A 12,930-nucleotide genomic window follows, 5' to 3' on the forward strand; every position below is an offset into this window, starting at 1 on the left:
CCCATTCTGCTGTTCCTCACTTTGAAATTGTTTTCTACATACTTGTTCTGTTCCTTTTAGTATCTTGAATGTCGTTATCATGGCTAACATATTCATTCTTTCTTCCAGTGTAATGAGGTTCAATTCCCTTAGTCTTTCTCATAGTTGTGTGTGTGTGTGTGTGTGTGTGTATTCACCTAGTTGTATTCACCTAATTGTGCTTGCATGGGTTGAGCTCTGCTCTTTCGTCCCGCCTATCAACTGTCAATCAACTGGTGTACAAATTGCTGGGCATTTTCATATCTACATTTGAAACTGTGTATGGAGTCTGTCTCCACCACATCACTGTCTATAATGCATTCCATCTGTTAACTACTCTGACACTGAAAAAGTTCTTTGTAACGTCCCTGTGCCTCATTTGGGTACTAATTTTCCACCTGTGTCTCATTGTTTGCGTCCCACCCGTGCTAAACAATTCATCTTTTTCTACCCTGTCAACTCCACTGAGACGTTTATAGACAGTGATCATTTCTACCTGAACTCTTCTGTCTTCCAGTGTCGTGAGGTTCCGTCCAAGCAATATTTCCTTGTAGCTCATACCTCTCAGCACGAGGACTAGCCTTAGTTTTGTGTTTTACTAGATGTGGACTCCAAGCTGGAGCCGCATATTCCAGTATTAGTCTGAGATATGAGGTATACAAGGTTCTGAATGATTCCTTACACAAGTTTCTGAAGGTAGTTCTTATGTTTGCCAGTCATGCATACGCCACTGATGGTATGTGTACTCACCTAGTTGTACTCACCTAGTTGTGCTTGCGGGTATTGAGCTCTGGCTCTTTGACCCCGCCTCTCAACCGTCAATCAACTGATGTACAGATTCCTGAACCTACTGGACTCTATCATATCTACATTTGAAACTGTGTATGGAGTAAGCTGTGTGTGTGTGTGTGTGTACTTACCTAGTTGTGCTTTGGGGGGGTTGAGCTCTGGCTCTTTGGTCCCGCCTCTCAACTGTCAAACTACTGGTGTACAGGTTCCTGAGCCTACTGGGTCTATCATATCTACAAGGCAAATGACGAAATGGCAAAGTCAATTACTCGTCCTCAAAAGTTATGATTCACAATGTCTCAGAAATCTGGCAGAATTAGGAATCTCCTCTCATAAGTTAAATCCACACAGGCACCAGAAAATGCCAATGTCCCCAAACGGCTCAAATAATACTATACGTCACCTAACCAAAACGTTACCCATACGAATCTAGTGACAACACTATAGGAACTCTGATCCACACTAATAATTCTCCTTTTTATATCTACTGAAAATAAGTCAATTGATTTATATATACAACAAAAATCCAGAGAGCACACACAATACGTGTGACTCTATACAACCCAGACAATGGCTGACACCACTGGTTAACTCACTGTACCTTCACTGCGCATAATATATCAATCAACACAGAGTACAGAAAACAAAAAGAAAAATACTCTAACGTATATATACACCTTGGAAACATACGCAGATGTACAACTGCACAAAATTAGCATATGTGTATATTCAACAAACAAGGAGCATTCCAAGTGCACCGGGTTGTACTGACAGACATACACACACACACACACACACACACACACACACACACACACACACACATTGTTTCGTGTTCTGTCTTGTGTTGATATTTTTAATACCCTATTAATACCACTGACCACACATTTTAATATATTAAAATACCACACATTATTGTATATTGTATTAATACCACACATTTCAAGATTCTGAAGGGAATTGATAGGGTAGATAAAGACAGTCTATTTAACACAAGGGGAACACGTACAAGGGGACACAGGTGGAAACTGAGTGCCCAAATGAGCCACAGAGATATTAGAAAGAACTTTTTTAGTGTCAGAGTGGTGGACAAATGGAATACATTAGGAAGAGATGTGGTGGAGGCTGACTCCATACACAGTTTCAAGTGTAGATATGATAGAGCCCGATAGGCTCAGGAACCTGTACACCTGTTGATTGACGGTTGAGAGGCGGGACCAAAGAGCCAGAGCTCAACCCCCGCAAACACAACTAGGTGAGTACACACACACACACAGGCAAGGGAGAGGGGGGGTGCTAATGATAGAACAAGCGGCCGGCCGACGAAACTAGCAGTTACAAAACTCACACATAACATATAAAGAAATATAATAATAATGCAGCAAAATACCGTACAATAAACTATAAAACGCTATAACTATAAAATGATATATGCTATAAAATGGTATAAAACTATAAATGATATTATAACTACAACAGAATAAATTACATTGTAATAGAGGTACCTTGACACTGAAAGGTATGACCTCAGCGTAGCCAGTTTGAACTGGTTGGGCGGGATTACAACACCACTGTCCTTTATTTCATCGATATCCCTACGTATCTCGCATGTCGTGGTTATGTCCATTCTGTTTCGTATTTCTTCATGTGTTATTAGGTTCGTTCTACCTCCTTTTAATCCCGTACGTCAGTCGTACGGGATGAAACGAAGCCTTTGGGGCTTCATATGGAAGCCTGGTGTTTAGTCCCCCCCCCCCCATGCTGGCATCAATCGTGTATGGCAGCTTATACAAGATGTATTAGTTAGGAATTCGTCAATTAAGAACAAAAGGCAATTCAACTCTTTCCTTTTCTTATATTTTGGAGTTAATTATTCGGATTTCGTCTTTTTTTTTAATCTTATTTTATTTAGTCCCTCTCAAGGAAAGCGGAAATCTAAGTAAAAGATTTTGCAACACAAACTTGGAAGTTTATATTAATTTTGCAACACAAACTTGGAAGTTTATATTAATTTTGCAACACAAACTTGGAAGTTTATATTAATTTTGCAACACAAACTTGGAAGTTTATATTAATTTTGCAACACAAACTTGGAAGTTTATATTAATTTTGCAACACAAACTTGGAAGTTTATATTAATTTTGCAACACAAACTTGGAAGTTTATATTAATTTTGCAACATTATATCTAGTATTATTTTTTTAACAAGTGATATGATTTTTGTTTTCAATATTAATTCTACTTGTTTACGATCAATCTATTATTTTATGAATATACAAATTATATTTGTATTAATAAACAAATTCTTCATATGACACTTTCACATATGCATGACCCCCACCTTACTGTGTCAAATATGTGTCTCGGGCAGTGAGAGTTGACGTGTGTCACGCTATAGGCCCTCAGTGTGTGGACCTTGAGACACACACACACATGACAGACACCTGGCCCCCCACAACAGCCCACTCAACTCTCCTAAAGCCATGTCCTCTTCTGTTTTACAGTGATCTAGTGAAGGAAAGGCGACCGCTACCTCCTCCGCGCCGCCTGGGTCTGGCTACCACCTGTGTGTGTGTGTGGTGTTTCTCTCTCATTTCCTCGCCTGCACGCGTATCTACCTACCTACCTACCTACTCTCCCTCCCTCCTCCTTCCTTCAGTTCATGCTCCTCTCCTGCTGTGGTTCGATACGCAATACTCGCCGACCTCAGCAACTCAAACAAAAAATCAATACAAAAATCAACTTCAAATCTTCGCCACAGCACTAAATCCTCTCCCGGAACAAGTCTCCAGCGGCTGTCCAGATATCAATGAGATAGATTGCCACACGATCACACAAGGTCGATCCTCCTTTATCCTTCTCCAAGACACTACTTAGCTTCCAACACTCCATCTTTCTGCGAGAAAGGCTCCAACACTCCAAGTCTTCACCATGTTCGGAATGCTGAATCCTGTCAGTGCCGTCACCAGTAAGCATTTTTTTGCCTTTGAAGTTTATCATTTCAAATATTTTCGAGTTTTCGGCATGACTTCCCAGTGCAATGACCATTCGAAGCACGTCTCAAAATTACATGTATACACACACATATTTTATAGAAATATACATACATGCATACATTATTTACATGCATATGCACATAATACATACAAACACTTATACATATATATCATGTATTATTTTCAATAATAACCACAGAGAAACTAGAAAATAGTCTAAATTAAGTACGTTCACTCCACTTGGAGACTCGTCAGAGACTGTCTCTGACGAAGCTGTTAGCGGAGTGAAAATGAGTAGACTGAAAATGAGTAGACTATTTCCTCATTTTACCGTGGGTTTTTCTGCCATATTTGAGGTCACTAATTTTGTGACGATTTACATATATATTTATTTATTTATTTCACCGAATACAATCAGGCATTTACATACATAAGTACCTATTAGTTCTGAAGTTATGTATACATTTCAGCTAATGGCAAGATAATTTTATATATATTACCCTTATATATGACCCTGTACCGCCTGTTGCACTCTCCCTGTTATATAAGAACATTGCATCTGTACTTGTCCTAGTCTCGTAGGATCAACGCCTGTACCCCTGACCTGGCTTGTGTAAGGTCAGTAATTTTTTTTGTATCTAGCTTCCAAAAGTCCAGTATTCTGGGCTGGTGTTTACTCTAGTCCCGCCCGGCCCTGCCCCCAGCACTAAGCAATCAACCAGCAAGCAGCAGTTGTTCGCGGCGGGGCCTTAAAAGCAGCTCTTGTGACAAGGCGGACCGGGTGACAGGTATAGGTTCGTTGAGGGTACCATAAAAGGAGCGTCGGTTTGCAAAATTGCAAGGCTGGTGCCATAAGACAGGGTGACAAGTGGTATGTGTGTGTGTCTGACGAAGACACGTCTCCTGTCAGACCTGCATGGGATACTAAGCCTGTTGAATGCCAGCACTGACCTTGTGTTTATGCGGTCACGCTACGCCTGTCGCACGTTCGCCTGATGTCACTTGCAGCCTTGTTTATTACGGCCCCGCCTAGTATTAGGACCTCATTATAACTCCAATGCTTGCTCCAGTTACTAAATCATTTTTTTTTTTACGTATAGTTTAGCAATGTTTCGTTGTAAATAAGTTATTTATTTCTTGAAAGTTTATTGTATCGTAAATGACTAAAATTGCCAATGTTAATTTTAAAGTGAATTCAGTGAATATGCAACATTTGTACAGTATATGCGTGTGTGACTCACCACTAGTTGACGAATTCATTTAAAATGGCCACTGATGGGAATTCTAGCATTTGGCACTAAAATACTGTTTATAGTCAACTATCGCTTGAAACGTCTATGATATTGACCATCAACATGTAGTTTGCTACTAACTTGGTGATTGGAATTACAAAATCTTTTTATCCAATGGAATCGGGCTCCAGAGAGGGCGTTTCCACATGTCTGAGCCTCTATTCAGTCTCCCTGAAAACAATTCAAGATCTCTCTCATTGGATGATAACTGTGAGTTTATGTTGCAATTCTACCACAGACTATCTTGTCACAAACATTTCGCCACCTTCAGTTAGTTTCAGATAGTCTGAAAGTAGGATGCAAGATGCTGAGTTGACAGTTAGGTGGTATTTAACCGTTGTTTAACCGAGCAAAACTAAAGGAACTACAGTTTAATACAGAGCGACCACCACCAGGGAAGGTGCAGTGGAAGACAGACCTAGAATTGGCATCGAGAGACAGGATTAGCACTGATGTAGGTCCTGATCAACCAGGCTGTGACTCATACGTCAGGCTGCGAGCAGCCGCGTCCAACAGCCTGGTTGATCAGTCCGGCAACCAGGAGGCCTGGTCGACGATCGGGCCGCGGGGACGCTAAGCCCCGGAAGCACCTCAATGTAGGTACACTGAGAGACAAAACTATCACTAGTTCTGCCCCCCCCTCTGGAGAAAATCATCATTACTGCTGAACTCAAACACCAGTGAATGAGTAGCCAAGTTTTACAACAACAAAAACTAAGATGCATGCTGGTTCCCTGCCTGGGGAGCCCCCTTTCAGACTCACCAATTTCCAGATTGTACTCCTCAGTTCGACCTCATTACAGACGTATAGTAAAGCCAGATCACTGCTACACCAGCATCACTGTTACTGCTGCTACTCGAACGATAACAGTTTATCAGCGCTGGATTTCCAGTCTATCTCAGTAGACACAATATCAAAGAGTAGTGATAGTTCGGCGATTAACTAACGTTAATTCAATGTTTAATTAACGGTAATGACGTTGATTCGGTGTTGAATTGACGTTGCTCTTGAATGTTGAACACGGAGGGATGTAGCGTCATTGATGCAACCGTTCCTCCCTCCCCCCCCCTATGTGATGCGAAGCTTGTTGATGTCACATGACAAGAGGTGAAGCTTTCCTCCTCACCAGTCATGATACACCGCTTGAGGCTTCGGCTGGACCCAAGGGATAAAAAATAATGGAAATCTGGCCAAATTTCATTTATTTTTTCCCTGAAGGCCAACATTTTTTTATTAGAAAAAAGTCATTAACTTGGAGAGAGGAAAAGGGTTCTATGCGCCAGTGAGCAGCTCTCAAGCCTGTTTACCACCCACTAAAGCGACCCTTAAAGTCATAGGATAACTAAAATGATCCTTATCGCGATAGAACTACTAAAGTGACCATTAACTTACTGCGCGAGGACTACTGGAGTATCCCATTTCCCATGTTTAAATAGTACGTTTTGTAACTATGGGGACCATTAGGGGGGTCTCGTAGCCTGGTGGATAGCGCGCAGGACTCGTAATTCTGTGGCGCGGGTTCGATTCCCGCACGAGGCAGAAACAAATGGGCAAGTTTCTTTCACCCTGAATGCCCCTGTTACCTAGCAGTAATTAGGTACCTGGGTGTTAGTCAGCTGTCACGGGCTGCTTCCTGGGGGTAGAGGTCTGGTCGAGGACCGGGCCGCGGGGACACTAAAGCCCCGAAATCATCTCAAGATAACCTCAAGAGATAACCATCGTAAATATATAGTCGTAATGGGCAATTAGATAGAAGAATTTGGTATTATTCACTTGATAAGAGTCAGAAAAAAATAAAGCTAAAAAACCAAACTTAAATATTCCTAAGCCTAGTATTGCACATATATATATAATATATTAATATGTAGTCGACTGCCTCTTCGTTGGAAAACTGCACCTGAACAGGTCTGAGGTTGTTGTTATAAGGCCCAATTCGGTGTGTGAGTTCAATCTCGTTTCCTGCCATTTAAACACCGCAATATCTCTTCTAGTACAAACTTTTCAATCAATATCCTTTGATATTTTGATGTTGCCTTTGCCTGACATGCTCCATGAATGACAAGTGTTGGTCTCTTGTGTGATCCACTCTCATGCTGGTTCTTACCCCCCAGTGTTGCCGCCCTTACTGAGTCCCTATCATTTCCCCGCTTGTTTCTAGTTGTATCTTCTGCATTGTCCTGTGTTAGGCAAATTTTCTGAAGTTGCTCCTCCAAATTTCGTAGTCTACCCCTTACTGTCTTGTACCCATTTGTTACCCCGCCCCTTAAATATTTGCTAATAGAAATGCAGGAAGCATTTCTATTAATGCTTTCTGTGCTTGTGTGTACACGCGTAGTTGTACTCACCTAGTTATGTTTGCGGGGGTTGAACTTTGACTCTTTGGTCCCGCCTCTCAACCGTCAATCTACTGGTGTGCAGATTCCTGAGCTTCTCGAGTTCTATCATATCTACATATGAAACTGTGTATGAAGTCTGCCTCTGTGTGTGTGCATTTTGGTAATACACTCACTTTTTTCGTATCTATGTATGTGTTTGTTTAACAGTTTTCCTGAAAGGTGGTTCTGATTTTAAGAAGCAGAAGTGAGGGAAAACTGATGCAGTTTGCAACACTATTGATCCGACGTGGTAATCCACACAGCCTACACTGGAGGAAAGCGTTCTCTATTATCTTTCATGTCGTGGACTTCCAATGTTTGCGTTCGCGAGAAGAATCCGCTGAAATCCGGAAGAATCCATTCACCTCATGTTGTCGTCTTTATAATATTTGTGCTTACTTAATATTTCAGCAAATTATGCAAATAATAAATGACATATCATTATGGGATTAAACAGAGCGATGGGAAATACAGAAATATCAAATTCACAAAGACATTTGTGATATACAAAACTTGACATCTGTTAACAATTCCAGGGTGACGCTCTGTTGGAGGAGCTATGGTCTGTGGGAGGAAGGATTGCAGGATATTGACGGTCTAGAGCTGATCTGGACAGCGATGGTCTTGAGATAGAGAGTGAGGGTCTGAGCAGAGGATAGGGATTGTATAAACGTAAGGGGGTAGCTGGAAAGGCCGTGATTGGTCACCTTGAGACAGTAATCTCCTCACCCCTCCCCCCCCCCCCACTCCCCCCCCCCCCCTCTACCCCTAACCCTTTGACCTGCATTGTGCTGCTGTTGCTTGTGTCTGACTCTTCCCCCCAGCTCTGGGGGGAAGGCTGTGTGTTGATGGTTTAATCCCAGTGGTGCAGGTGAACACGCCCCTCATCCACACAAGCTGCTCTCCTTCAGTCCCGCTGGTCTCACACCCTTCCTATTAGTTCCCCCTTCTACAATTCCCTCATCCATCTTATACCTATCCCCAACGCCCTTTAACCATTCCCTATATATGTATATTTTCCTCCTAAATCCTTTCCCATCAACTCCTTTGCTCTTCGACACACCTAGGGCCCCGAGACTCACCCTCTCTCCCCACCACACCCCACTCAGCTCTATCAACCCTAGATATCAAGCCCCACCATTCACTCCACCCTCTACACTCTCCTTCCCTTCCTTCTCCATCCCTACCCTCTACACCCAAACCCACAACACCTTACTCCTCCCCCAGCCCTTCCCTCTCCACCCCCATCCCTCTATACGTTACTCCACCCTTCTTCACCTTCACCTCTTTCCTCTCCACTCCTATCCTCCACCCTCCTACTCCACCCTCCCCCCTCCAATTGCCCTTCCACCCCCACCATCTGCACCCCCTATACTCCCCCGCCCTCTCCAGTGAAGCCATCAATGAGCAGACCGCCGTTGTCTAAGAACTGAAATTATGCGGAAGACTTATCAGGGCTGGTGGGCCGCGTCGCTAAGCCATCGTCTCGTGTCTCTTGGGATAAGGTGAAGCATGTGTGTGTGTGTGTGTGTGTGTGTGTGTGTGTGTGTGTGTGTGTGTGCGTGTGCGTGTGCGTGTGTGTGTGTGTGTGTGTGTGTGTGTGTGTGTATGTGCGTGCGTGCGTGTGTGTGTGTGTGTGTGTATGTGTGTGTTAGAGAAAGAAATATATAGTAGAGGGGAATATATATATAGAGGGAAAATAAATCGGTTAGAAAGGCGGGGTCCAGGAGCACATAGCTCGATTTTGCAGAGTCAAAAATAATAAACACTGATGATTCATGATTGATTAAGATTAAGCTGCCCAAAAAGGTGGCACGGGCACGAATAGCCCGTAAAGTAAACACTAAGTTCTTCTCTAGTTATACTCCCTGTCTCTCTCTCTGCTTTTCTCGTTTCTCCCATACACCGACGATACACCGACGATACACCGACGATACACCGACGAAATCGCTGTACGTCAATATTTGTCACATTTATTTATACCAGCAATATGACATGAAGTTCTTGTTAAATTCAACCGCTTTTAATCCTTGAGGAGATGCACTGTTTTCCTCCATCCGTACTCATCTCTCTCTCTCTCTCTCTCTCTCTCTCTCTCTCTCTCTCTCTCTCTCTCTCTCTCTCTCTCTCTCTCTCTCTCTCTCTCTCTCCCAATAACACTTAGAACAGAGAGCATTATCAATCGGGCCGATGTTTGTAATAAAGTTGCCGGCAAACAGCTGTTTTCCCAACATTAGCTCATCTGACACCTGACTCCAGAATCTCACGTATTTGATGAGCTTATTATCAGCTTCTCATTAGAAATAAACCTTATTTAATGCCAAGTTGCAGTAATGTTAGTTACTGGATTAAGCTGAAATATATTGTTGGATCCTTCGTATAGTCGGTATGGACTTTATTTCACCAGCATCTACGTGTTGAGAGAACATGTTTCATTAGCGAGTCAGCCGATGAAATGATAATCCCTGAATGAGTAATTTTCTTTATATAGGCACTGCTATTCAGTGCCTTCACTGCTTAAAGGCACTGAAGCTGTTCATGACTGATCGCCTCGTATTGTGGTCACAATATTCCGGTCATCTACTAAGTTGATCGAGGTGGGGGAGAAATTTTTAACACAGCATTATGGCTACCCACATCGTTCAGGTGTTAAATGTTCTATAGTACTCTTTCCAGAACGGGTCAAGATGATCCCCATTTACTCTTCCCCCAAAGACCCCCAAGGATTCATCCATTCTTTCTTAAGACTCTAGGCATACTTCATGTTACCTTTTGAGACCATTGACTTGCTTTCCTCCTTCCCTCTTCTAAGACTCAGGGCTTACCTACCTTCTTAAGACACTAAGCTCTCCATTCCCTCTCTTCTAAGATTTTAGACTCGCCTACCTCGCCCTGTGCTATGATTCTAGACTTGCCTACCTACCTCTCTCTCCCAAGACTCTAGACTCGCCTACCTACCTACCTACTTCTCCTAAGTCTCCAATCTCCTACCACTCTTCCTCGCCTTCTCCCGCCTCAAGTTACCAGTAATGAAGATGGATATCGTGCACTTTGGAAGTGATAGGTTAATTACCTCCAGGCAGGGAGCGCCAAGGTAAGCGACGGACGCCATGCCTGCCTGCTGTTCCTATGACAGTGCCTACCTACCTGCCAGCCTCCCTACCTACCTACCTACAAGCCTGCGTACCTACCTGCCAGCCTCCCTACCTACCTACCTACAAGCCTGCGTACCTACCTGCCAGCCTGCCTGGAGGTAGTGGTAGGAAGTGCTTGACAGCCAGACGTAGAGTAAATATTAACACTGTTTTCTGTTGACAATCACGAAACTGTTATCTGTAACATTCGTGTAACTACCTCTACCCAAGAAGAAAACATTCCACTTTAAGAGATAAAGAGGTAACGATGAGACCTGATTATCATAAAGATAATCAGTTAGCTTAATTGCCGTTTGGAGTAAAAAACCCGAAAAGAAAACCCAAAATCTTTTATATCATTATCAAATCGTCATTATATATATATATATATATATATATATATATATATATATATATATATATATATATATATATATATATATATATATATATATATATATATATAGCGAGAGAGAGAGAGAGAGAGAGAGAGAGAGAGAGAGAGAGAGAGAGAGAGAGAGAGAGAGAGAGAGAGAGAGAGAGAGAGAGAGACATCTCCTGATGTCTCTAAATAAAAAAAAACTCTTGCAGTGGAAAATTTGGCAAAACAACTTTACAGTTTCCATCGCATTAATCATATATGGAACCAAAAATGTTTTACGACAACCATTGAAAATATTTTGGAAGTTTACTGATGATATCGTCGCTGGGAGCGAAAAAAAAGCGACCCCTTGGGCGGAGTTTGGCAGTAACCACAAGCGCGCAAGAGACGGGGCACGATGATTGGATATCTCACACCGTGACGAGTCATGATTGGTGCTCCCTCTTCAAGGCATCTGCTGATTGGACTTCCAAATGCCAAAGCTTCAACTATTTGTTTTTTTTTTTTTTTAATTCAATCACCCTAACCTTTCTGACCTTCCAGGTTTTTATTACCTCTCTAGCTTCCCCGAAACCCCTTAATCTTCCTAATTTACAACATCTTGAGATCTCTGTTGACCTTTCGAACCTAGGCAGTAGGTTTCGAACCTCTTCCAAACCGTCAAACACATCCACATCTCTCGTGGCTTTCCAGGCCTTTTCTGGATGTCTTTTCTTCTTGATCTTCCCGAGGAAGTCAAGAAACTTTCTGACCTTGTTGATCCCCTGGCGTATAATGGGGACAATGGCTCGATGTTAGGGGAGGTTGGACGGAGGGGAGGTTGATGAATGGAGAAGTCAGACTAAGGGGAGGTTGATGAATGGAGAAGTCAGACTAAGGGGAGGTTGATGAATGGAGAAGTCAGACTAAGGGGAGGTTGATGAATGGAGAAGTCAGACTAAGGGGAGGTTGGAGAGAGGGGGAAGACTGAGGATGTAGTCAGTGGAGAGTGGTGTAAGGGGAAGGTCAGAGAGAGGAGGAGAAGGGTCGAGAGGTGTCATGTATCATTGTTAAGTGAAGGTGATATTGATGAGGGGGTAGGTAGCATAGAGCCACATGCAGACACAGAAAGCAGCAGACAGCCATGTAAAGCAGAATACAGCCACATGAAGCAACATGCATCAACATAAGGCAACATACAGTCACAGAGAGCATCATACAGCCCCACATTGCTGGTCACTGACCTCTTTGATAGCTTTTGTGGTGTTTATGTGATTCATTAAACACTATATAAGAAAGCACTCTTACCCAATAAAATATCCATAATAACAACTTTGCTACCCGGCTAACACTCAGACCCAGAACTCACCACACACACATCACTGGATAATGACAGCTTCTCCCCTCCCAATGAGAGTATCAGAATTTTATACAATATCTTACCTAATCTTTGACCCATCCGCTTACCCTATTTTTGATTGCCCTCCCTCCCTTAACCTCACCCTATAGTCCTTCTACCTTCTCACATGGGTGTTTAACCCTACGGTCTACCTTATGTATTCATTCTTTACCTGAAGATAATCCTGAGAGGAAGAAAACGTTGAAATAAATCCTTTAATAACTATTAGAGATTGCAACGAATTTTGATAACATGATTACTCTTCTTAATACTGATTCTAAGAAAATAGAAGCATAGAAAGCTAACACTATGACACTATAAGATTAACACCGCCAGCAATGCGGTTATATATATATATATATATATATATATATATATATATATATATATATATATATATATATATATATATATATATATATATATATATATATTCAGAAATATTATATTCCTCGACGTTCATATCTTGTGGCTGAGCAAGCTCCTGATCTAATCTCATGTTAAATCCTTGCCAATTTGAAATCATGATGGAAAATCCCTAAAATTCCAGAAAATCTCATTGGGA

The 12,930-nt window shown here is 42.2% G+C and overlaps 1 protein-coding gene across 2 annotated transcripts in view; it reads left to right on the forward strand.

The window, feature by feature from the left end:
- Positions 1-12,930, forward strand: part of cpx (synaptic transmission protein complexin) — a 331,955-nt gene that overhangs the window by 154,824 nt on the left and 164,201 nt on the right. For both annotated transcript variants that reach the window (XM_069304076.1, XM_069304077.1), the window contains exon 2: positions 3,312-3,775. In XM_069304076.1, the coding sequence (XP_069160177.1) occupies positions 3,739-3,775 (37 nt within the window). In that variant the 5' untranslated portion in view covers positions 3,312-3,738. The remainder of the gene's footprint in view (positions 1-3,311; positions 3,776-12,930) is intronic.

This window comes from Procambarus clarkii, chromosome 51 (assembly GCF_040958095.1).
Source record: "Procambarus clarkii isolate CNS0578487 chromosome 51, FALCON_Pclarkii_2.0, whole genome shotgun sequence".
In the NCBI taxonomy this organism is placed as follows: Eukaryota; Metazoa; Arthropoda; class Malacostraca; order Decapoda; family Cambaridae; genus Procambarus; species Procambarus clarkii.